This window comes from Mauremys mutica, chromosome 5, assembly GCF_020497125.1.
Source record: "Mauremys mutica isolate MM-2020 ecotype Southern chromosome 5, ASM2049712v1, whole genome shotgun sequence".
Classification (NCBI taxonomy): Eukaryota; Metazoa; Chordata; order Testudines; family Geoemydidae; genus Mauremys; species Mauremys mutica.
Window position 1 is genome coordinate 57542536 of NC_059076.1, and position 26996 is coordinate 57569531.

Sequence of the window (26996 nt, forward strand, 5' to 3'; positions counted from 1 at the left end):
GGGTTTGTGCTCTAAAATAATAGTAATGGCACTGTCACCATCATTTATTTTTATATTCCTATTGATGATATGGGCTTAATGCTTTACAGAGCAAAAACAAAATCAGATACAATTTTTAAGGACTAAGTTCTTTTAGGGATGTAGCACCCAGAGTTGTGCAACAGTTGGCAAGATTACTTCACAGAGTTGAACAAACATTTTCTTAGATTTTGTTCTGCCTGGGTTCACTCCTGGCTGTGTTCAGGGTGACCAGACAGCAAATGTGAAAAATCGGGACGGGGTGGGGGGTAATAGGAGCCTATATAAGAAAAAGACCCAAAAATCGGGACTGTCCCTATAAAATCGGGACATCTGGTCACCCTAGCTGTGTTTGACAGTGGATCTTCGTCTACACCAATGTGTTTCACCACTTTTTGCTGGAAAATTAAAGGAAGGTGTGAATTTTGCAGTTTTACACAATAATAAATTGGCCTCAGTTGCCTCAAACTCAGGCCCCAGTTGGCTCGAGCGATTTGTGAACCTGGGCACAGAGCCCAGGCTGGGCAAAGCTGGGCATCTTCCCCGTCACTTCATTGCAAAACTGCTCCAGCAGCACCTGAGTACTGGCCCAGCCCCAAGCAATGGACGAGGTCACGTGCGACTTCCCCCAACACCCCAAGCTCCGCCCACACGCTCTTCCCACCTCCCGCCTCCCCGCCCTCGCTTCCACCCGCCCAACCTTTGTCCCCTGTGATTGGGCAGCGCAGCGGCAATGACGCCGCACGCATAGGCAGGATGGCGCATGCGCGTTGCTAGGTCCCCGTAGCCGTCTCCCTCTTACTTCCTGCCTGCGCCGCTCTGCTTCCGGGTCAGCGCGGAGAGTCTATGTTTCTCGTCAGGGCCTCCGAGCCGGGGAGCCCGACGCCGGCCCGATGCTGAGCAGCCGCCGGGCAGGAGGGAGCGGCTGCCCCGGGGCTTAGGGAGGGATCCGGGGAGCGGGCGGCCCCGGGTGCGGTCTGGGCCTGGTAGATGCGGCCCCGGCGCCCGCCATGGACAAGATCCTGGAGGGGCTGGTGAGCTCGTCGCACCCGCTGCCGGTGAAGCGGGTGATCGTGCGGCGGGTGGTGGAGTCGGCGGAGACGCCGTTGAGCCAGGCCCAGTGCCGGGCCATGTTCGCGCTCAGCACCCGGCTCATCCTGCAGGGGCCCGACCCCTTCCAGCGGCAGGTGGGGCGGCAGGTGCTGGAGGCCTACGCCCGCTTCCACCGCGACGAGTTCGAGGCCTTCTTCAACCGCGGCCTGGTGCTGGGGCTGCTGCAGCGCGGCTACGGGGGGCTGGGCAGCCGCGACCCCGCCATCCTGGACTACGTCCAGGCCGGGCTGCGCCTCATCATCAGCTGCCCCTCGGTGCTGGAGCTCTTCGCGCTGCTGCAGGTAGAGGCGCTGCGGATGGTGTGTGAGCGGCCCGCGCCCCCGCTCTGCGCCCGCCTGTGCCAGCTGCTGGGCGACTTCCCACAGTGCCTGCCCCGCGGCAGGAAGCTCTCGCTCGCCTTCTGCCAGCAGCTGGTGCGCAGCATGGCCCACTTCCAGAGCCAGGGCAGCCGGGAGCCCGAGCTGCGCCTCTATGTTTCCCAAGTCACCCAGGTCAGCGGCCTCCTGCGCAGCATCTGGAAGGCCGAGCCCGACACGCTGTTGCCTTCCCTGCAGGAGCTTTTCGCCGTCATCTCCTCTACAGGTGAGAGCTGAGCTGTGGGGGAGGATTGGGGCATGGGCACAGCACGAAACTGGAATGGCTATTGCAAGCCCCAACACACAATCTGTTTGCCCAGTGCTGGCACCATGGGGAGGCTGGGTTTTGCCTGGTGCTACCATGGCAGGCCTCAGATACCTGGTATTGCCAGCCCTAAATGTTCAGAAATCATGAGTCAGGATCACCAAAAATCACGAGTGGCTTTAAAATCATGAGATTATGTAAAAATAATAGATTTGGTGTTCTTTTTATTTGCCTTCTGCTTTTTGAGCCTTTAGGGCAGGGGTAGGCAACCTATGGCACGGGTGCCGAAGGCGGCACACGAGCTGATTTTCAGTGGCACTCACGCTACCTGGGTCCGGGAGGCTCTGCATTTTAATTTAATTTTAAATGAAGCTTCTTAAACATTTTGAAACCTTATTTACTTTACATACAACAATAGTTTAGTGATATATTATAGACTTAGAGAACGAGACCTTCTAAAAACGTTAAAATGTATTACTGGCACGCAAAACCTTAAATCAGAGTGAATAAATGAAGACTCGGCACACCAATTCTGAAAGGTTGCCGACCCCTGCTTTAGTGTGTACTGGGGTCACATTTTGAAGCTTTCTCCACAGCAGCGAGGACTAGAAACTTACTTTTTCTTTAAGAATGAAGGCAGAAATCATCACACATCTCCTTGACTCCAGGAGCGGGGGCTTTAAGGAAAATAATAATTATCATGATTCATGACAAAATCATTAGTTGGCAACACTGGATACCACAGTAATGGACCCACTTATTAAAATGAAGAGATTGCCCATAGAAAGTGGTCTGCCCTCGAATAATGGAGTCTGTAGGGCAGGTGGTCATAGCAAAGGTGGGGGAGAAATAAGAGGATCTCTTATGAAGTGACCAGTAGAATGAATGTGGAGAAGCAGTGATGTGCCCACATGTGCCTGTGTTTGGTCACTTACTGAGGCTGACAGCCTCTGCCCAAAATTTTAAAAGGAAACTCCTTTTCCCTAGCACACATACACCCTCTTAGAAATGTAACATTACTATGGTCAATATGGCTTGGTGTATTGTGGTTTTGGTTTTTTTTATACTATGGGTAAAAGTTGTTAATTGTAAACTGTTTTTCAGCAAAGTGACTTAACTTTTAACAATTTGTTACCTCGCACAGGTCCGTTTAGGATGGAAAGTGTTAATACTCATCTCAAGATATGCCTTCAATCCCAGTTTAGCTGAAGGTTTCTGATAGCTAAGATCATAAAGCTGTTCAAAGCATTGTGCGAATGCTCATCAGAAAGCTTGACACACACAAAGTATTATACATACATACATAAAGCCATATATTAGTGAGTGAAGTTCAGTGACTTGTTATGCAGGAGATCAAACTAGATGATCATAATGGTCTCCTCTGTCCTTAAAGTCTATAAACTTAATGCAATACTTTTTTAATGAGCTTGCATATTGGCTCTCATGCGGAGGTTGTGTTTGCAATTGAAAGTTCTAGAACCTTGATATTTTAAGAGTTTGTTTATTTTTGCAGAAACTGGTGTGGCCACCAGAGAAGTGGTGATACAACATATTGCAGAGTACCAGCTAAACCTGACTCTTAACTATTAACACCCGGTGCAACAAATCCTCATTTAAACTAGTTCTGTGGCTTATTCTTGGATTAAAGAGCATGATTCAATTGTCTTAGCCTGTCAAAATAAATTAGGCCTTTAATGTTGTGTTGAGCAACATGTCACTTTCCTGCACGTATCCATCGGGCAAACGAATAAATATTCTCACAGGGTCAGTGTTTCCTCCACTCAAATGTTAGTTTCAATTTGATTTTTATCTTGGTACATGCTGAAGTAACTTGTGCAGGGCATGGCAGCAATTTTAACAGTTTACAGAAACACTTATCTAGGATAGGAGTAAAACATAGCTGTGTCCGTGTTTTTGTTTCTTACAAGATGTCATGTTCAACTATTATAGATACTTCATTTGAGCCTTCTGTTGCACTGGCAAGCCTTGTGCAGCATATCCCATTACAGATGATTACAGTACTCATCAGGAGCCTTACCACAGATCCAAATGTAAAAGATGCAAGTATGACTCAAGCTCTCTGCAGGTACTGTTTCTCATTGAAAAGGGGGATAAGCCTTTTTCTAATTCATGCCTTTTGTAAAGTTATTTACCACTTAAATTCCATAAAAAATCTAAACTGAAAATTGAAGAATCTTATATTGCACTACCTGGAACTTTAAATGAATTTGTATTTCTAATGCCACAGATATGTCACCATCAAGTTTTCAGTGAAATGTTGTTGCCTTATTCACTAATGTGGCCTGATCAGACTTGGCCATGGCAAAATCAAGAGGAGGGTAAAATGTCAGCTGGAAATTGAGAGGAAGCTTGCTGTGCTCCTTTTAGATTTGGGGGAAAGAAGCTAAACCTGTGAACCTCATAGGGCATAGGCCTCATTTTCATGGATTCAGCCTCTTTTAGATGCATTGCTGCTTTCTCTTTCCCATTTCCATCTGTATCCTGTCCTCTTTTGAGGAGGACAGACAGTTTGGAGGATGAGTTATTTGACTTCCATTGTGATATTCTGTTGAAAATTCATGAAGATTTGAAGTGGGCTGCTCCTGGCTTCATCTTCTTCAAATTTCCAAATACTGTGCAGCTGGAGTTGACTGGGTATTGTAGCAATGGAGGGAGGAAGGAAGGATGTCATGAATCATTTGCCCACCAGGTTTCTTCTCACCAGTTTAAGCACTAGGGATCCTCATGACTATAAATGTCAACATGCCATGTTACTGAATTGCATACTTGGTTAGTAGTTACAGAAATGTAAATGGTGATCTAGAAAACTGCCAGAACTAGAGAAGGGCTTCTTTAGCTCTTGTAAGAAAATAGTCCTCAGAATGTGTTCTTTCACAAGGTCTAACCCGGCAGCTCTTGTTATTGAGGGTGACTAGACTAGACAGACAATGAATTATGGGCATGTCTAAAATCCTTCTTATTTTAGCTATGAGAGAACTAATGTGAAGTGCTGTTTTTCTGAAAACACTTGACTGTGATACGTACCTTCATTTTAAGTATTTTCAGTCCTTCTGGTTTGTCTATATCTTTAACCATAAATTCAGCTGAGTGCTATTTCGAGGAATCTGATTAATATGGCTTAATTGGCTTCTTCCGTATGAAGACATTAGGTTTCAGGGATTGATTCACTTTAGTTTGGGTGCTTGGACAGACACACAGACTCTCTCTCTCTCTCTCTCTTTATTGAGAGCCAGTGTGCTGATTTCCAGTTTTTAAAACAACCTGACTGCACTTCTGCTGTGCTTGTAAAAGCAAGTAACTTTCAAATAAAATTGTGTCCAATCTAAAACTGAAAGCCAGGAAATTGAGAGTTAAAATAAGAAGCTTCTTTAGGAGCACTAATAGCTTGCCAGCAGTGTGCTAGGAGATTATAACTTGCATATTATGCCTAGGTATTACATCTCTTAGGATCACCTGTCGTTTGAGCAATGCTTGAACACAATGTGATGGTGTAGTAATACTTTGAGAATTGTCTTTGCATATTTCTATTTGTGGAATAGGCACTACTGAGCTCTGGTAAGCTAAGAAGCAGTACCTGTCAGGGTTGCACGAGCACTCTCTTAAAGTACCAAATGTTCATGCTGTTAAAGGGCTGCCTCATTTAATTCCTTTAGGTGATTAGCTGTATATCTAGACACTTTGTCAAGAGAACTTCTAAGCCTAAGCCTAATCCTCTGTCCCCCTTCTGCTGCTTCTTTTTCTATAGTCTCCTTTCTCCGTTCTGTTCCTCTCCCTTGTTACCGCCAACCAGCACTGGCTTCTCTTCCTCTTCCACACCTTTAGCCATCATTTGATATCTTCTCTGACTTTAAAGGGGGAAGAGGTGTAGTGACTGATCTAGAGAAATCTTCTCCTGAATATCAGAATGCTATTGGAAAGTCCTTAGCACCTAAGGACAGTGTTGCTGCTTCATTTTTATCACCACCAGATAATGTAGAGTTCTGTGAACGTTTGGGACACATGGCAGAATCTTTAGAGCTGGAGATTAGTAATGTAGGAAAAGTCTCATTGCTTCTTTGATGCCATAGAAATCAAGAATAAAGGGGAACTTACTCTCCTGTTGAGGATTACTAGACCTATCTCAGGACATGTAGCTGCTCCCAGCATCAGCTCCAGTGTGCTCAGAGAAGGCTGAGTGCCTGTATCAAGTACCTCAGCAAGGGCTCTAGCACTGTTTTGACTTCCCCACCTATGGATCCTTGGCTAGAGAGAAGGTCAAGGGTTCTAAACATGACAATACCTTCCCTGTGGGAAAGGATGTGGAAAAAGTTGAATTTTGCAGGATTCTTCTACTATGGGGACTTCTCACCAACTTCTAAGCAGTGATGGTTTGGTCCCAGTTTTGGGGCTGAATGCCTCTGTTTTTACGCTGTCAGCCTGGTGTGAATAAAAAAAATAGTGAGTGGTACTGTTGCAGAGGGAAATACGGTGTCCAAATCTGCTTTCTGTGCATGCTATGATACTTATGACACCCCTGCATGGACAGGGTTATTCTTGGCTGAAGCCTTCTGGGTTCACAATGGAGGCATAGAACTGGATTGAAGGATTTCTCCTCTGAAGCAGGATGTGTTTGTGGTGGGAGATCTGTTCATCTTAAAAGCAAGACAAGATCCTTAGGGTCTTGAAAATGAGACACCAGATCTACTGATGGGCTGCTGAGGCTGCCTCATCTTGGTCAGAGGAAGAGTAACATTACATCATCCTTGTTTCTGATACCAGACATACCTATCATCTCCTGGCTTCTATCTCTTTGGGTGGGGGTGTGAATCTTAACAACAGAACAGGTTAAATAGCTTTAAATTGGTCCTAACATCTGTCTTCATCTACCAGTCCTCAGCTTTGACATTTGCCTGGGAGCCTACTAGGGCAAGTCTGCACTGCCTTCTTTCAAGGGGGCTTTTTTATTTAAGTAGCATGGAGGAAACCTGTCACAAAAATGTGAATATATAGAGACAGCTCTGAACTATATTTACTGATGAGCAATATCATTAATGTGGTAATGCTGGTGGAGTTTTTTTTATTTTTAAAGAAAAATTAAGTCTGGTCTACACTAGAAAATTAGGTCAGTTTAACTACATCACTCGGGTGTTAAAAATCCACCCCAAGTGACGTAATTAATTCAACCTAACCCCTAGCATAGACAGTGCTAGGTCAATGGAAGAATTGTTTGCTGCTGTAGCATTTCTAGTGTAGACAAGTGCTGTAGTGTAGAGTGCTGTAGAGTAAGGTGTATTTAGTAAGTTGGATTTGATTTGTTTGTTTGTTAGTATTTGAAGGCTCATACTATCTAGAGCAGGGGTAGCGTAAAGCCTTAACCACTGTGCAGCACACTATGTAAAATGCATTCTGACTGGTTTAGAATATGTTGTCAAATGTAGATCTAATACAGAGGAAGAGTATGAAGTTAACCTTGTTGACAGTGAATGATTACAAGAGCAAAATTGCTTTTCATTAGGGGGCCAAATCCATTTTACAAGGAGTAGTCACCCATCTAAGAAAAAAATTCTTCTGCACTTCCCACCACAAAAAAAAACCCATGTTGCAGTGATCTTCCATCTGGCCAGAGGGAGGGGTGCTCAAGAGCAGTAGAAAAATGTATCTTCCTTTTAGTGACCATAGAGTAAGGTTCCTCAGAGTATAAGATCTGAATTTTAATCTTTCAGGAGACAGTGCATTGTAATGATCCTAGACCACAGCTACATTGATTAAAATAACTGTCCTCACCATATTTTGTATCCTTAATTTCCAATGAAAATAATCTAATTCACAATTCCTTTAGAAAAGATCTTGATTTAGAAGAACATAAATTACTTACCTACTTTTTCATTACTCCATTAATCTTTATCACACTACCCAGATGCTGCCAAACTCCTTTGCACATCTTCTCTCCACCGTTTATGTGACTGCACCTGGTAAGACACATTAGCACACAGGCAGCATATAACTGAAGTAAGGCTGCAAAGAATACTGTCTTTACCACAGAAAGTAAAATAAGTGTCATAAAATGTACAGCCATCCTCAATTTTCCCATTCTTTCCCTACTTAGAGGGAGTTTGGTTTCCTGTAATTCAGAAGCACATGAGGTCACAAGGGCTATCTATTAATTTAGAATCTTAATTCAACATGGGTGCAATTTGGGTGTGGTTTTAGGGTACATCTACACTTGTGGCAGTGTGTAGAGTATTGACACTGCACACCCAGCTAGCATGAATATAAACAGCAGTATAGAGAGTGAGCCTTAGCGAGTGGAGTGTCCTACACACCAAACCCCCCAGGGTATATACTCTACTTGGGCTCTCTGTGTCCCCAAGCTGTGTCTCCCATGTCTACACTGCCATTTTTAGCAGTGTAATATCCTGCTGCTCCCCTGGGACCTTTCCCTGCAGTATGTAGCTACCCACTACAGTGGCAAGTATGGCACAGCCTGTTTTCCATTGCAGCATGTAGCTACATGTATAGTGCCTGAACTCTGTGCCACCATAAGTGTAGATGTAGCCTCAGTAACAAGTTGGAAGAGAGTGGTTCCCCCAGTACAATCAGTTTGTTTTCTTTTCTCTCTTAAAGTGAACTTCAGCCACAAACTGACTGAGATCATTATGCTAACAGGAATATGTTTTTGCAAAAACTATGTTCATAATTGGATGTCAAATTTACAATTTTATGTGCATATTTTAACAATGCATAGTTCCTTATGTAGCTAAATAGGGAGTTGATCTTGTCTTTTTTTAACCCTCAACCCCCCACCCCAACTTGCTTCATTTAGACCCTTATGTGTCTCGTGTGATTAAATAAGTAATATAAATGTATGTAGAATACCGGAGATCAGAAAAACAGTTGAAATATCCTTAATGTGTTTTTGTCCTTTTGCTTCACCCTTCAGAATGATAGACTGGCTGTCCTGGCCCCTGGCTCAGCATGTGGAGACATGGGTAATTGCGTTGCTGAAAGGACTAGCTGCAGTCCAGAAATTCACTATTCTCATCGATGTTACTCTACTTAAGATAGAACTGGTATGTGGGATAATAATGCTGTGATGGGGGTTTGTTTAATTTCTGTGCAGCTGCAGAGCATGCCACAATATATTATGCCTTTATATCCAGTGTAGTAGAGTATAAATGTCTCTAGTAGACGTTGGTTGTAGCATAGCAAACCTGTCTTAATCAAAATATTCTTTGTAAACCTGGAAGTTATTTCTGCTTATTTTAAGAGTTTTCATTTTTTTTAGACTTGCTCAAGTAAATGTCTGACTTGTTTTTATTTAAGGTTTTTAATCGACTTTGGTTTCCGCTTGTGAGGCCTGGTGCTCTGGCTGTCCTTTCTCACATGTTGCTTAGTTTTCAGCATTCTCCAGAGGCTTTTCACTTGGTAAGTTATTAAATTGTGAGTGTCTTCAGCTGTTTTGTTAAAGTGGGCCACCTGTAATATTTATGGTGTGGTTCCAAGTGGAAATGACTGTAAAATTGGTGATTAGGGTTTCATGTTTATTTCAGTGCTTCTAGACAAAATTTATTCTGTTCACAAGTCAACAGGTTTTATAACTTCTGGCCCTGAAAACTCAGTCTGTGATTCATGTAAGGTTTTTACTGTCATGTGCATAAAGAATCTGCAGGCCAAACTCTGTTCTTAGCTACTCTTTTGCCACTTTTTTCTTAAGTGGTATGACTGACGAAACTTTGGGCGGAATTTGGACTCCGGTGATTTGTAAACAATGATGTTGAAGGAAGCGGGGGAGTCCAGACTTTACTTCGAGTTGTATCATCCTTGACTAACCATGGATAGCAGCCCCAGACTTAAAAAGTAGTAAAAACTTCCATTACTACAATGATTGAGATATAGTTTTCCATCTATATGTATCCTATATAAGAATGAGCATGTAAAAAATAATACCCTTAAGATCATAGATATGGTATTCATCATTCAAAAAATATTTTAAAATATCGCCTAAAGATGTATCTTTTTTAATTGCTAAAATGATTATCTAAAATGTGGAGATGCTCCAGAATGCCTGCTTTTAAAGCTTCAAAACTTGAAACAAATGTGCTTAAGAGGAGACTGAAGAATAAACAATACTGTTTAAAAATGTAGGGTGGGCTGGGATAGAATAGTGTGTATTTTTTGTGATGAATATTTTCCAGCTATCTAATGCAGGGGTAGGCAACCTATGGCATTTGTGCCAAAGGCAGCACGCAAGCTGATTTTTCAGTGGCACTCACACTGCCCGGGTCCTGGCCACCAGTCCAGAGGGCTCTACATTTTAATTTAATTTTAAATGAAGTTTCTTAAACATTTTAAAAACCTTATTTAGTTTACATACAACAATAGTTTAGTTATATATTATAGACTTATAGAAAGAGACCTTCTAAAAAGGTTAAGATATATTATTGGCACGTGAAATCTTAAATTAGAATGAATAAATGAAGACTCGGCACAGCACTTCTGAAAGGTTGCTGACACCTGATCTAATGTATTGAATAGTAAAAGTTCTTTTCTTAAAGATCCAAAATAGGAGCTGCAGTTGTTGTAACTCGCTTTCTTTTTGTTTGTTTGTGTAGCTTGTTCCACATGTGGTCAACTTGGTTCACTCCTTTAAAAACAATGGCTTGCCTTCCAGTGCAGCTTTCTTAGTGCAGCTGACTGAGTTGATACACTGTATGATGTATCATTATTCGGGATTTCCGGAACTCTACGAACCTATTCTGGAAGCTATTAAGGTACTGTAATGTGAATGCTAAAGGAATGCTTTCTTTGAGATATGAAACCTTTGATCTAATAGTTAAGTATTGATTGTAGAGCACTAGTAAAGATGAAAGTAATTAGTACAGGGGTAGGCAACCTATGGCACTCGTGCCAAAGGTGGCACGCGAGCTGATTTTTTTTCAGTGGCACTCAGACTGCCCGGGTCCTGGCCATTGGTCCGGGGGGCTCTATTTTATTAAATTTTAAGTGAAGCTTCTTAAACATTTAAAAAACCTTATTTACTTTACATACAATAGTTTAGTTATATATTATAGACTTATAGAAAGAGCCCTTCTAAAAAGGTTAAGATGTATTACTGGCACGCGAAACCTTAAATTAGAATGAATAAATGAAGACTCGGCACACCACTTCTGAAAGGTTGCTGACCCCTGTGTTAGTATATGACCTGCAGATGTGCTTGTACAGGGAAAATTCTATCTTGAGCATTGTGTGCTAATAATTGTTTTAAATAAAAATGGCCAAAAGATATGAAGTAATTAAGACACAGATGTTAAACTTCAGGTTATTTTTTATCTCCTATTTTTGAAAATCTTTATCTGCTTATTTAGTTCCTTCCAGTTCACTTAACCACCTCTACACTCTTGTTCCAATGTCAGTGTTGAGCATCTCATTGCAAGCTCATATGGAAGAGATACAAAACTGGGAGTCTCAAGTCTCCAATGCTGCTATTTATTATACCTCTCTAATACAACCCCATCTCCAGCACACAGAGATAGCTGCCCTTCAAGACCAAATGGATTGGGGTTTTAGTGGTTTTTATTTTTTAAATCAGGTATTTGATATGTCTTCTCTTATGCAGACTGCATCCTGTACTCGCAGGGGATAGGAAACACCAATTAGATATGCCTATTTCTAATTTATTTTATTAGAAGCAAATCTAGGTTGAGGCTAGGATTCCATTGAATCCTTTCCCTTTCGTATGTGTAAACACTTTCCCCCGTGTTGATGTTGCATGTTTAAATGAATTATCTTCCAGGTGGGAACAAGAAACTGCTCTGCCTCCAGAGCTCATTTAGTACCATTCACAGTTATTGTTAAGGTGTTTAAGTTCAGCAACACTGCTCAAAGAGCTGAGTGTGCCATCTCCATGCCATTCTGAAACTTTACAGAAGCAGTGACTTAAATTTAAACCAAAGTCAGCAAACTGGCTCTAAATCAACAGATTGCACAACTTTAAATTATCAAATGGACTCTCCAGAGTCTAATTTGAGCATTTTTTGCTATTAAGATTGGTTGAAAGTGCTTAGTGGGATGAGGTGTTGGGCGAGGGTGAAGCATGTTCATCTGGAGGCTGAAGACTAGAGTAATTAAAATATGCAAGCCATGATAACTTTTTAAATTCTCATTTGTATTGCCCAGTCTCTGGACCCTGGGGGTTAGCTTCCCTTTGACTATAATTCTTCTATATGAACTGTGTGCTATTTTACTTTAGACTTCACTCTTTCATAGTCATGCCTCAGTTTGTCTTCACTTCTGGTATGTTAAATGGTGAAACATACTGCTGGCAGATTTTCCCCCACCCCCTGAGGGGGACACACATGTCCAAGTAAGGGCCCAACCAGATGAAATGCCATTGTTGAGATCCAGTTTAACCCAGTTACTCAGCTTGGATTGATCATGGTACTGAAGAGAAGCATTGCAATCTGCTAGTTTCCACAGGAAAATACAGAATGCGATTAAACAGGGCATTCTCTCTCGAATATGGGGAATTGAGTTGAAATACTAAATAGGCCCTAAAGAGATCAAGAAAGCAGTGACTGTTGGCTGAAGAAAAAGGGAACTTCTTAATATGGAGGAAGAATGAGTGTGCAAGGAGAGGAAGTTCCTCATTCACAAGTGGGTTTCAGTGTCGGTCTCACCTTTGAGGTTAATTGTAGGACAAGGGAGGAGTGTTAGCTAACAAATAAAAAAGGCAAGATACCTTAGACACTTGTCTAAGACACTTCAATTTGGATGCTTCTGTGGGTAGATCATTGTTATGCGGTCTTTACTTAAAATTCTGTATGTTTTCATGTTTTTGAAGTAAAGTGTATAATACAAATGATGTATTTAAGAATGTTGGTAGAATATATAATTTGTATTGACAGCGCTGCAATTAATAAATAAGTATGTATGGACATATTCCTTCCTGTTTTTGAGATAAAAAATCCATAGTCTTACACTTGAGTGTTTTTTAGTTTTATTCATTTGGGTCTGGGATTCTAACTTGGCAGAACAGAGAATGTGTTATGCTATTAACATGACACTTCAGAGGCAATTTTTGGTGGCAAAGAGAGAGCAGAAGCATACAGATTAAAGGTGACCTCCAAAGCTATGGGTCTGCAGTATCATTATAGTTGACAGAATGCTCCTTCAGGAGGCATTCATGTTGGCTATGCCACTCAGTATGAGTCTTTGATGACTGGCCAAACAATTGTATTGTCAGTAGTTTCAAAGGAAACTGTGTGACCTGTCTTCTAGGCTGCCAGGTGACCAGAGCTGGAGGGGGGAATGCAAAATGGCAGGGAAGGGGAATATATGGAAGACTGTTGCTCGATGAAGTGTGTCTTTGTTTTTACAATATACTGCCAGTGGTGTTTAAATATGTTTCTCTCTTGTAGGAATTGCCCAAACCAAGTGAAGAGAAGATTAAGTTGATTCTCAATCAAAGTGCCTGGACTTCTCAATCCAGTTCATTGCCATCTTGTTTGTCTAGACTTTCTGGAAAATCTGAAACTGGGAAAACGGGTCTAGTTAACCTAGGAAATACATGTTATATGAACAGTGTTATTCAGGCACTTTTTATGGCCACAGAGTAAGTGTAAACCTTTTAGTCCTTGGTATTCCGTTGGCCTTTTAATAAACTGTATCTGTTACAAATTAATCCACATTACATTTTGTGAAAGGCAAAATGATTAAAACTGTCCTGTGCTGCATATTTCCTAATAAAACCTTATAGGAGTTCCCTGCATTTTAATAGCTAATCGTGTACTGAGTGAGAACATATAGGAAAGAGTGTTAAAATACAGTTCTGCCAGCCTACAATTCTGGTGGTCATAAAAGTAAATTACATATTTTATGTTCATCTGAGAGAAGTGTTAGTATCAAATTGTAGTGATGTACCCTGTTTAGTTGGTACTTGTCAGTTTCCTCAGTATCTAAAACTAAGTTAGAGCTGCAATATTGCATTCAAGCTCCAGGCCCAAGAGAAGTCTGGTTTTTTTCCTCCAGCGGTGTTGAAGTTATTTGTGCTACTCTATTAAATGTTGAGACTAACTATAATTTGTCTGCTCTAATTCTTTTGGTGTGCTCCTCTGTTCTTAAACTTTTTTTTATTTAAATGGTTTTGCAAGAGGTCAACTCTTGTTCTAGAGTTGTCTTTTTTTCTGTTTTAAAACCAGAATTCTTAGAGAAACAACTACTGAGCATTTAAGCAGGTGTTATACATTTTGCCCTTCTTTGTCAGTTTAATTCCATCCTCCTGGCATGAATGATACTTTGTTGCTGTCATTTTTAAAACTCTAATATAGAAACAAATTCTTGTCTTTGTCCATTCAGTTTCAGGAGACATGTATTATCTTTGAATCTAAATGGGTGCAATTCACTAATGAGAAAATTACAGCATCTCTTTGCATTTTTGGCTCATACTCAGGTATGTGTTGGTCAACTTGATCTGCTTTTTTAAGACTAACTGTAATACTCAAGACTGACAAGGCTTGATGGTGCAGAGGCGGTGCTTGGACTGGGAGAGATCAGGGTTTGTCTTGACGTGTAGATGTGATACTGAGAACTGCGAGGAGAATGAGTGTAAATTACCTCTATCTCTTAGTACCTAGTGCCACCAAATGAACAAATATTATTGATATGCTCAAGAAAGCCCATATGTTCTTTTCCTCAGGGAAATTTCATTGTGGCAAACTTTTTGAGGTGAGAGGAGGCTTAAGAAGGTGTATCTTAAGAAACGTAACCCTAAAATAGACCCTGAATGATTTTAAACATTCAAACTGGGTAACGTAGCTTGCATAAGTAAAATCTAAGGCCCTGTGCAATGCAAATTTGTGATTTATCTTCTTTAAATTCTCTTGCAGGTGAATTTTTAAAGAAACTTTGTATTGGGTTTTTTACAGCAAATGACTTTTCTGACATAGTAATGAGATATGAGAGAAGAAAATAGCTATATTCTTTCTGCCACTTGTATAGTTAATTTAAAAAGCACATTACTTTAAGGTAAAGCAATATTGAGATAAATAGCAAAAGAAAGGAGGAACATGTCTTTTTGTCCTGAAGCATGGATGAGATGTACTGCAAACTTATTAATGGTGAAAAGCTTAAAATTAGGGCTAAGATTTATAATCTCTTTAGTCTTATTCAGTTTTTCATGCAAAGTGCAAACAGTAGAACATTAAATATTTAGTTCTAACTTTTTTTGACTTATAAAGAGCCTGTGATTGAACTTTGATTTTTGTACTAAAGGCAGTTCTGCAGTATTCATGAACTATTTGCCTCTTTCCCTACTATACAAAATTTGTTCTTTTTAGGGCTGTCGATTTAATCACAGTTAACTCGTGATATTAACTTTAAAAAAAAATTAATTGTAATTAAAAAAAAACTGCGGGAAGGGGTTCTGGGCTGGGGCGGGGGCTCACAGCAGGGGATTGGGGTGCGGACTTACCTCCGGTGACTCCTGGCCAGCAGTGCAGTCGGGGTGCAGAGGCAGGCTTCCTGCCTGTCCTGGCACCACAGACCGTGCTGCACTCCAGAAGTGGTCAGCAGCAAGTCCGGCTCCTAGGTGGAGGCATGCAAGTGGCTCCGTGCGGCTCTTGTCAACAGGCACCGCCCCTTCCCCCTAGCTCCCATTGACCAGGGACCAGCCAATGGGAGTGGAGAGTCGGGTCAGGGGCAGCATGCAGAGCCCCACGGCCCCCTGCCCAGAAGTTGGACACACTGCTGGCTGCTTCCGGGGCGCAGCGTGGTGTTGGAGCAGGTAGGCACTAGCCTGCCTTAGCTGGGCAGCACCGCCGACAGGACTTCTAACATCCCAGTCGGTGGTGCTGACCAGAGCCGCTGGGTCACTGAGCAAGTGTCTTACATGTTGCGACCCAAACTTTGAAAAACTCTGCTGTAGTGCAACCTCTTTATCCTGTAAGTGCAACTTACAATTTTTTTTGTTACATAACTGCATTCAAAAACAAAACAGTGTAAAATTTAGAGCCTATGAGTCCACTCAGTCCTAACGTTCAGCCAATTGCTAAGACAAACAAGCTTGTTTATCTTTACGGAGGTGCCCGCTTCTTATTTACAATGTCACCTGAAAGTGAGAACAGGTGTTCACATGGTACTTTTGTTGCCAGCATTGCAAGGTATTTGCATGCCAATTATGCTAAACATTCTTATGCCCCTTTGTGCTTCGGCCACTGTTTCAGAGAACATACTTCCATGCTGATGACATGTGTTAAAAAAAAAATGCGTTCATTAAATTTGTGACTGAACTCCTTGGGAGAGAATTGTATGTCTGCTACTCTGTTTTACCTGCATTCTGCCATATATTTCATGTTAGTTGTCTCGGATGATGACCCAGCACATGTTCGTTTTAAGAACACTTTCACTGCAGATTTCACAAAACGCAAAGAAGATATCAACATGAGATTTCTAAAGATAGCTACAGCACTTGACCCAAAATTTAAGAATCCGAAGTGCCTTCCAAAATCTGAGAAGGACGAAGTGTAGAGCATGTTTTCAGAAGTCTTAGAAGAGCAGCACCGATGCGGAAACTACAGAACCCGAACCACCACAAAAGAAAATCAACCTTCTGCTGGTGGCATCTAGGGTGACCAGATGTCCTGATTTTATAGGGACAGTCCCGATATTTGGGGCTTTTTCTTACATAGACTCCTATTACCACCCACTCCCTGTACCGATTTTTCACACTTGCTATTTGGTCACCCTAGTGGCATCTGAATCAGATGATGAAAATAAACATGCAGCAGCTTGCACTGCTTTGGATGGTTATCGAGCAGAACCCGTTATCAGCATGGACGCATGTCCCCGAGAATGGTGGTTGAAGCATGAAGAAACATATGAATCTTTAGTGCATTTCGCACATAAATATCCTGTGATGCCGGCTACAACAGTGCCATGCGAACGCCTGTTCTCACATTCAGGTGATACGGTAAACAAGAAGCGGGCAGCATTATCTCCTGCAAATGTAAACAAACTTGTTGTCTGAGTGACTTGCTGAACAAGAAGTAGGACTGAGTGGACTTGTAGGCTCTGAAGTTTTATAGTGTTTTATTTTTGAATGGAGTTATTTTTTTTGTATGTAATTTTTATATTTGTAAGTTCAACTTTCATGATAGAGATTGCACTGCAGTACTTGTATGAGGTGAATTGAAAAGTACTATTTTTGTTTTTACAGTGCAAATATTTGTAATATAAAGTGAGCACTGAACACTTTGTATTTTGTGTTGTAATTGAAATCAATATATTTGAAAATGTAGAAAATATCCAAAACTGTTTTAAATAAATGTTGTTCTGTTATTGTTTAACAGTGTGATTAATCATGCGATTAATTTTTTTAGTTGCTTGACAGCCCTAGTTCTTTTTTTAAGAAATGTTGTGTTCCATATGTTAAATACTCTTCAATTCTTTTAAAAGGAGTCAAAGTTCAGGTGTCAAAGGTGATGAGACAATTTAGCCAAGTTATTTAGTAAGACTTGAATATATTGCCTTATTGTTTTATTATTATTGCCAACAGAGGGAGGCATATGCACCTCGGATTTTCTTTGAGGCTTCCAGGCCACCATGGTTTACTCCTAGATCCCAGCAAGACTGCTCAGAGTATCTCAGGTTTCTGCTAGACAGGTACAGTAATGATTAACTTAGAGGTAATCTTTAGGCTTGTAGAATGCTTAATTTTAATTGAGTGGAGATCTGATGATTAGAGTGCAAGATTGGGAGTCAAGATTTCTGGGTCCTATTCCTGACTCTGCTACTTAAGTATCAGAGGGGAAGCCGTGTTAGTCTGGATCTGTAAAAATCGACAGAGTCCTGTGGCACCTTATAGACTAACAGAAGTATTGGAGCATAAGCTTTCGTGGGTGAATACCCATTGCGTGCATCTGACAAAGTGGGTATTCAATCACAAAAGCTTATGCTCCAATACTTCTGTTAGTCTATAAGGTGCCACAGGACTCTTTGTCGCTTTCCGCTACTTAAGTGATACATGATGTGTGTACCCGTTAACTTTTGTGCCTCAGTGTATCCATTGTAAATCTAGATATCTACCTACCTACCTCATAGATGTTGTGAGTAGAGGTGGGTGAAATTTTTCAGACAGATTTTTGTTTTTTGTTTCAAAAAACAGTTTTGGTTGACTCTCAACTGTTTTGAATTTGGCCAGAAAGTTTTTCAAGGACAGCAAACATGTACGTTTCCATCCATCCCCCTTGAGACCAGTGGTTGGGACGCTTGTCTGGGATGTGGGAGATCTAGGTTTGAGTCCCTGGAACAGAGATTTGACCTCAAGGATAAGGCTATTCTTGGGTGGACCTCTGTTTCCCTGTGGAAGCTTACACTTTGTATAAACACTTGAATGCTCATTGGGCCAAAAAGAGAGTGTGAGAACAGCGCTATGCACTGTTGATTTAAGTACTCATTGAGAGGTAGGTGTTGTGGATTCAAATCTCTCCTCTGAATCAAGCAGAGATACTTGCCTCTCACTTTGTGGGAAACTGCTCCAGATGTGCAGTAGTGTTCCCAAAGCGCCACCTATGGCCCTCCATGTCTCTTTTATTTTATTTTTTTCCCCCCTCTTATTTGCATTTTCATTTTACCTTTAGGCTCCTTGGGAATGGGATCAACTTTGTAGCGATGGAAATGCTATGCGTGCCATATGACACTATAATACATTTTTAGCTTTCTTACTGAATCAGAAGTACAGAGCCATTCAATCAGAATGATCTATATTAAAATAAATAACAAATAGCATGTCTTTTGATTAGAATTTGGTGACATGAGTACATACTTTCATATTCCAATTCTCAGACAAAACTATCTCCATACAGACTTATGCTATAATAGGCATAATGTGTTTGCTTTTCTGGTGGCATTCACAAAAATATTGTTCATAATTTAAGCAACATCTAGCCAAGCTTCTTTTATTCTTCTGTACATTGTTTAGTATAAATTGGGGCGGGGAAATCCTAAGAGCTGTATAAAATGACATTCAGAAATATGTTTGGAAACAATGCATCTGTTGGATTTTTTTTTTCCAGACTGCATGAAGAGGAGAGAACCTTGAAAGCTTTGTCTTCAGCAAAGCCATCTGAGAATATGATGAGTAGTGAGTCTGTGGCACAGGAAACTGCCAACAAGGCACAAGTGTTTACTGAGGCACCTTGCACAGGAGGTGAAGAAAGAACATTGATAGAGAAAATGTTTGGAGGGAAACTACAGACCAGTATATGCTGTTTGAACTGCAAAAGTACTTCTCAAAAAGAAGAAGCCTTCACAGATCTATCGCTGGCATTTTGTCCTCCCACTTCCTTGGAAAATGTTGACATGCGAAGCATAACACATTCTTCTGAAGTGAAAGATGACTGCATGGTGCAAACTAGTATTGTAGCATCCGGTCCTGTTGAAGAATCAGCACTTGATACATCTCTGGCAGTAAGTGATGGCTGTGAAACAGTTATGAATGAAGGAATTCTGAAAGACCTTCTTCCTGCTGAGTTGAGCTCTGAGAATATTACAGATTCTGATCTGTACAGAGTTCAGGATAGTAAGAATGTGTCTCAGAAGCCAGTAAGTGAAAATACTCCCTCAGTTACTGACTTACTGAATTATTTTCTGGCACCTGAGATTCTAAATGGAGACAACAAGTATTATTGTGAAAAATGTGCCTCTCTACAGAATGCGGAGAAAATTATGCAAATCATGGAGGAACCTGAATACCTCATTCTCACTCTCCTCAGATTTTCATATGATCCAAAGTGTCATATAAGGCGCAAAATCCTGGACAATGTGTCTCTACCACTTATTTTGGAACTACCGGTCAAAAGAACTGCATCCTCTTTAGGTGTAGTGTCAAAGGGCTGGTCTGTGGACGTTGAATTCTCTGACACTGGAGAAAATCGTTCTAAAAAACTGAAGCCCTCAGGTGCTGAAGAAGTGTGCTGCCCAGAATTGGTACCCTATGTATTAAGTTCTGTTGTGGTGCACTCTGGTATATCCTCTGAAAGTGGGCATTATTATTCTTATGCCAGAAATATCACTGGTTCAGGGCCCTCCTTAGGGCTGTGCCATCAATCAAAAACTATGGCTTTAGCTTCCCACGGCAGCTTGATGGCAGGGGAGATTTCCCATGCAGTTATAGAAAATGATCTGGACGCTAATGAGATGTCAAAAGAATGGTTTCTATTTAATGACAGCAGAGTGACATTTACCTCATTTCAGTCTGTCCAGAAAATTACCAGTAGGTTTCCAAAGGACACTGCTTATGTGCTGTTGTACAAAAAACAGAATTGTAGTAATGGTTTCAATGCCAATTCAGCAAATGGACTCTGGGTGAACGGAGACCCTCCTCTGCAGAAAGAGCTTATGGATGCTATTACAAAAGATAATAAACTGTATTTACAGGTAAGATGAGAACATAACTAATGCTTAGAGTGGCAGTCTCTTGAGGTCTGGCAAATGTGGATCAACTTGCTTGCTGTTTCTAAAATGGTTACTTCTGAACATTCTGGGGATTAATCTCAAAATTTTATAGCTCATAAATCCTGCTACTCTTATGCTAGCAACTAATGGATTAAAATTAGTAGTAAAATTTTAATCAAATTTACCAGTACACAGCATTATGTGAAATATGTTTATATGAAGAACTTGCATGTTTTAATCTCGTTCTATATTTCTAGGGCAGAGGTTCTCAAACTGTCCTTTGACCACTGATAATCCAGGATTTGGATGGTCCAAAAAGTGCTGGTTCTTTTTATTGCTACCTGCTAAATTGCATTAAAAGAAGCTAAAAATATATTACATAGGAAAGTTAGGGAAATATTTGTGATACCAGTAAATATGGTCCATGCTAGAGCATTTCAGAGCCGCTGTTTTTTGCAGGTTCACTGACTACTTGTATAGTACAGTAACGTTTTATTATTTATACCCTTTTTACAGTGGGTTAAATTATTTGTGTATAATCCTGCCTACCAAACCTAAACTGAAATTAGAAAAGTACAACTAATCCTCACTGTGAAGAACTATTATGGTACCTCCAGGTGCTGAAGAGAATTGTGGGTTTATGTTGTAACCTATTCTTGGCTTGCTATTTTCAGAATATTGTGTGGTAAAGCATTACCACAAATTGACAGTCTTTGTTTACATGCTGATTGTTGTCTGCTCAATAAGCACAGAGGAGTAGAATATAGCTTCTAAATGTCTTACCAACTATATCTCAGGCAGCTGTGACACTTTTGAATCAAGATTGTCCTGCCTTCTTCCATCAATCTGTTTACCTTTCTCTCTCCTTTAATTTGTTTCACAACAGTGAGGGGAAAAAATAAAATCTCACTGATGGTAAATCCATAATTGGTACTTACCGAATAGTAAGTTATATCTGCATAGTAACAATATGTAGGTAAAATGGAAATCTTGATCTTGCATAGACACATTTAAAAAGCTTCTGGAAATACAGGCCCACTGTTCTAGTCTGGGTTCCTAGCCGTACCTGACACAGCTACGTTTGGAAGAAAGAAAATTAGTAGGAGGCAAATGGCAAGTATTTATCGACTTTAATACAATCAGGGGGTCCTTTTCAGTTATAATTCCATGTCCTTCCTTCTCTAATCCAACAGAAAAAAGGGAAAAAATCCCTTAACTATAGCAGGTTACCAATAGAGCTTTATAAAATAACGGAAGCAAAGGTGGGGTCTAACACTAAATACCAGCCACACTAGATGGACAAGGCCTTTGCCCACTCCCATTCAGGTATTTTCCTATTAGATCCAGTTCAACCATCAGCCCCAGTAACAGGATGACAAAATTAAGCAGTTTGCTTTCTTAAGGATAGGCAATAGTTTAACTCTGACAAAACAGACCAACCATGTGGGTATAGTCTACCTTAGCACATTTTGTTTCAAGATTTTTTTGTTGACATGTACCTATGAACTTTACAATTTTTAGTACAGGTATAGTTTGATAACAAATACTGTTTCTTTTGAGTGCCCAGAAGTGTGCTAGATGCTTCAAAGACCCAAATAAATCTGTCCTTGCTCTGTAGAGTTCACAATAGAAAATAAAATAATTTACTAGTAAGATCATAATTTGACAACCTCTACAAGATTTAAGGAAGTTGACATAGAATTCCTGGACAAACTGCAACTGAATTAAGTCTCAGGTCTCCAGACTTTTTCATTGGAGCAAAGCAGTGCTGCAGCAATAAGTGCAAAGATGTAACATAGTAAAACACAGGCCTTAGCACTTGCAAATTCCAGACTTTTAAGCTATTGTAGCCATAATATTTTTATGTAACTGGAAATTTCCATGTGAAAGTAAAACTGCTCATGGTGGAGTGAGACTGCTATGGCTTTTTTAGCTGGAAGTTTTCTAGCAGTCTATGCAACTGAATCTTGCATTAAACAAGCCTGAAAATATTCTGCCACTGAGATGGAAACTATCTAATCCATGTCCTATGTATTCTGTGGCACAGTGGTCCCAAATGCCGGCAATCCAGTGTGACAGAGTGGAAACTCTGTTCTAGCTTCTTTAGAGAGGCTTTTAATTATGAAAATGAATACATTGAGTACCGTAGCCTGCTGTTCATTTGGTATTAAATTCATGGGTTTTTGACATTGTCCACACTTTCATTTTTGCTGTGTCATAGATTTTTAATTTTGTCTACACAACTGCATCATAAAATTTTGTTTGGGGGAAGGGGAAGCAGGTGGTTTGGGCAGCTGGATGGAGGGCAGTTTTTCTTTCTTGCAGCAGTATAGGATTGTGGGATAAACCCAATAGCTGGATGTTCTTGCTAAAATGATTAGCAGTTGAATAATTTCATTACGTTTACACTCATTTTTGTTTCAGAATTAACATGAGATCTTTGCTATCAAGTTCTATAGAACTTAATAGGGTTGGAATTTTAGAGAACTCTACAGGTTACTCTTAAAAACTAATTTAATATGGAGTTGTATCCTTTCTGTGGGGATTTTGAACCATGCTACAGGATTTCAGGCACTGAAAGCTCTTTGTAAACCTACTACTATAAACTGATGGCTAGATTGTGAATGCATATGAAAATCATATTTTGACAATCACCCAAATGATGACTTTGAGCAGCGTTTTGTGTACAAATGGAGTTTGGTGCATGTAAACTATCAGTTTTGCACACGGTCAGTAGTGTACAGATGGAAGCTGTATTAATGGCTCTTTTGAAACCTACCCTTCGAAATAAAAAGAGCAAATGTATTTTCATATCTTTACAATTTTTAGAGGTTATTTTACACTTTTTTATCCTTCGCTCAAACTTCAACCTCTCAATATTCAGTTGTGCTTTTTCATTAAATTGTATCCTGTTGAGGACAAGATCATGTCCTTTCCTTGACAAAAACATGTTCTTCAATATTGAATTTCCATCCATCTCAGACTAATGCCTAGGCTGCTAAATTCAGTGTAAGAGGACAGTGTACAGAAGGATAACACTTCGCTATCCTCCAAACTGTGAATGTTCAAACTTGTCCATTTAAATCCAGTTCATGTTTTGAGTATATGTTGGCAAGAGAGATCTTACTTCAAAATTAAAAGGTTTGCTTAGGAACTTAGCTTCTGATTATCTGAAAGAGGAATTAAAGCAGTTATTTGTACTTAACTCGATATAGGATGTTAATATGTTAATTTTAAATAGGAAAGCAAGTAAGTTGAGTATGTTTCATTAAAATCTCATGGATTATTAAAATCTGGGAACAATTGCATTAATGAGACTTGTTTCTCTGTATTGTCTATCTCACTGGAAGCAGAAGGAGTATGTATTGATGACTTGCTCAACATAGAGCTCTATTCTCAAGCTGTAACATTCTTACATGTAGAATTTTGTGCCAATAGGTTGCCTGACAGAAGAAAACAAACACTTAAAATTGCCATGACATAGTGAAGTGTTTTGTTGGAACATAAACCACACAGTACTTTTCTGGGTGGTTTTTTTTTTTTGCATTGATAACACTAGAAGGGATTTTTTTAATAGATGTACTCTATGTATGTGTTCAGATACTTGTTTTGTGCCTCTGTAATTTTGTAGTATGTACGTGTTACATACATAGTATCAAAGGTTTACTATAGCACATGCTATAGTAACTAAGTTATGAACATGAATGGAACTAGTTTGCCCTGTTGTAGTTGCTGCTAAACAATATCTCGCAAGATCTTTGGTGGGAGTCTTTCTTGTAACTCTTCTGTACTCTTCATTGAAAATCGGTGCACTGTTCTGGGGTTCCAGTTTGGTATGGGAGTCCCCTATACACAGTTCACTTCATGGTCCTGCAGGAGATCATCGTACCTCTGCTGCTGCCAGTAGTGTTTCCCAAGAAACACCACAGTGAAAGAGACACTTTGTTGATGATACACTGATGGAGCATTAGTGGGAAAGGCACAGTTTTACTGGTGGCATAGGAATGGCAAACCACTAATTTCTTTTTTTCTTTTTATCCGCTCTCCCTCCACAGAGGGAAGGGAGGAAAATACCTGCAATACAATGTTATGGATGAGATTTTTAAGTCAGTCATTTATGGTTCTCATGACACTAACTTGCATTGTACATGTACTAAAGGACTTAAAGTTAATGCGACACTTGGTATAGTGTTAACCTGCTTGCACAAGCAGTTTACGTTAAGCAGATGCTTTGGGGTTTTTGGGGGGAGAGGGAGGAATCTTTGGCCTAGCTGGAGCAGTTTAACTACCAGCTATATTATATACATGTCAAACTCAAATTATATAGGAACTTCATGCTTGTAGTTGACTGCCAAAATGCTGTAATAAAAATCGTTAGTTATAAACATATATAATATAATTCAGAGCACATGGCTAGCCTAGAAGTTTTGCAATCTAAATTAGAGTTGCAATTTACTTCTGAATGTTTGGATAGCTAATCTATAGTAAATTTACAGCTCATAATGAGAAACTCCAATTACAACTGAATTGTATTAAAACAAACGCTCTAGGAAGAGCATGTTGGAACCATTCCTTTAGTATCTCTCAGTAACACTTTAGCTAGAAGTTATGTGGAGTTTAATATTTCCTATTAATTTTGGATTCCATTCTAGTCCTGTGACTGGAGACAATTTACTGTTGTCACTCAGAAATAGCCAGCATAAGCTCTGCCTACTGATATTAAGTGACTGGCTTCAAATTCCAAAAGCAAAGTAAATCTGAATTAAGTAGGCCATTCAGTCCATGTTTAATGATGAGGGAGTGAGTTAAATAGCTTCAAATTTAAGGCTGCATTATTTTGGCAGTACGAGTAACTTAAACATGCACAAGCTATTTTTAGCCTCACAGAAATTACGTATACTGCACCTGTCTAACACTCGTATGATAGTGTAACACAAAGGATCCAAGTTTTTTAATCATTGGCTCTATCCCATGCTCTTGCGCTGTCAGGGTCTAGGTGACATGCAAAAGAAATTGTCTGAATTCCCTCAGCTTTAGCAAGACATGCTTAGTGGCCCCAATAGCTGGGTAGAAGGAAGTTCCCTGGAACTTAGATATTTTATTTCTTTATTTTTTTGCAATATCCAGCCTTACTCTGATTCAGTATCTCAGTCTGCATGAGATTTGTAATATCATATAACTGACAGAGCTACCATGCAACAGCTCTTTAAGAAAAACTTGGATAAACCATATTGAATGAATAGACACGAATACATCATCCATGTTTTTTGCCTTTTGTGCCAGTGCAATTCCAATATCCTGCAATGGTTTAGTGTCAAAGGTGTCAGTTGCAGCTAAAACAAATGGGCTTCATTTAGCTTTTGAACATGAGAAGTTCTGTGAAAAGATAGGCTCTGTACCATACTTCTAAACTTGGAGACAATCTCACCAAGATTTATTTTCAGTCATCTTTGTTAGTCACTTAGGGCCAGATTCTCTTATCCTTGCTTGCGTTCAGTAATGCTTTGCTTTCTGAAATAGTCCCTGGATACTGGCCCACTGCAAGTTGAAAACAAAAAAGTAAAACAATTTAATAGAGAATCCATTGTACAGTTTATAGTTTTCTTATTTTCCCTGGTTTATGTACCCAGTTCTTACTGAAGTGGCTTTTAAAACAAGTTTAGATACAAATACAATAAGTTTCAATTTTGGAGTTTTTAACTGCCTGTATTCTTTAATTTCAGGAGCAAGAACTTAGTGCTCGAACGCAAGCACTACAAGCAGCCTCGGCCTCGTGCTCTTTTCGACCCAATGGATTTGATGACAATGATCCCCCTGGAAGCTGTGGACCAACAGGGGGCGGGGGTGGGGGAGGATTCAGTACTATTGGTAGACTAGTGTTTTGAGGAAGACCTAGAATACATTGGTTCCAAAACAGCTCCCACTGCTGCTTAGGACTGTTAAACCACTGAACTGCTTCAAATATCCTACCAAGCTTTTGTTTTTGAGATATAATCCTTGTTCAGAAAACAAATGTTAATTTTGTTTGTTTTGGTTTTATTTGAAATAAATAAGTGCATCATGGAGAAAACTACCTCTTAAAAATCCTATCGTTTTAATAGCAAGCTGTGCTTGGCCAAAAAAGAGAAGAGGAAAAAAAATGTAATCCCTAATGATGCTGCATAAAATTTAATAAATGCAGTTAAATCAGTTTGTACCATCCCAATCCATTGAATAAAGGAAGATAGTTCCATCATAGAAGAGAGATGGTTATTCAATAGTGGAATGCTTTCAGGTGGGCATAATTGCATACATATTTTTTCCTTCATAAGTCTGGAAATCTTAATGGTGGCAGGGAGGATGCACCCTTATAATAAAGGCAATAACTTAAATTTTAAAACATGACCTGCTACAGTACTTTCCAGGGTAGGAGTTATTCAGATTCAGTATATTTGCATTTTGAGTACAACTGTAAAAAGTCATTTATACACATTTGCTAAATCATTTTCAAGAAATGTGCATGGTCCTGTAGGAACACAGTTTTTAACTAGAAATTGCTAAATTTGTAGTATTTCTAATTGTTTTGAGGATTTTTAAATTATTTCAGGAAGTATATCTGCTCTGTATTTGAAAGGAGGAGGTTCTGTATGTGCCTTGCAGTACTGTAACTTAAATACAAAACTTTCTGAGGCTGTGGAAGAGTTAAAGAACAATGTTAGAAATTGTTTTGTGTTAATATTAGAAATTAATACATTTTTTGGAAAGTTATTAGATTTTCCAGAAGTAAAATCTGATGGTTCTAAAACTCTCATGTT

At 39.9% G+C, this 26996-nt stretch overlaps 1 protein-coding gene across 1 annotated transcript; it reads left to right on the plus strand.

Annotated features, from left to right (window-relative positions):
* Positions 1-812: 812 nt before the first annotated feature.
* On the plus strand, positions 813-26986 carry USP38 (ubiquitin specific peptidase 38). The gene is made up of 10 exons (XM_045019449.1): positions 813-1713; positions 3703-3838; positions 8693-8822; positions 9076-9177; positions 10365-10523; positions 13170-13363; positions 14107-14200; positions 17303-17409; positions 18822-20184; positions 25926-26986. The coding sequence occupies exons 1-10, from the start codon at positions 1029-1031 to the stop codon at positions 26085-26087; spliced, it is 3132 nt and encodes a 1043-aa protein (XP_044875384.1). The 5' UTR covers positions 813-1028; the 3' UTR covers positions 26088-26986.
* Positions 26987-26996: the final 10 nt, after the last annotated feature.

Excerpts from the sequence above, each read along its gene's own strand:
- USP38 (XM_045019449.1), top strand. The coding sequence starts at position 1,029 with ATGGACAAGATCCTGGAGGGGCTGGTGAGCTCGTCGCACCCGCTGCCG. Across the intron at positions 1,714-3,702 it reads CGCCGTCATCTCCTCTACAG|ATACTTCATTTGAGCCTTCT; the intron begins GTGAGAGCTGAG and ends CAACTATTATAG. Across the intron at positions 17,410-18,821 it reads CTCAGGTTTCTGCTAGACAG|ACTGCATGAAGAGGAGAGAA; the intron begins GTACAGTAATGA and ends TTTTTTTTCCAG.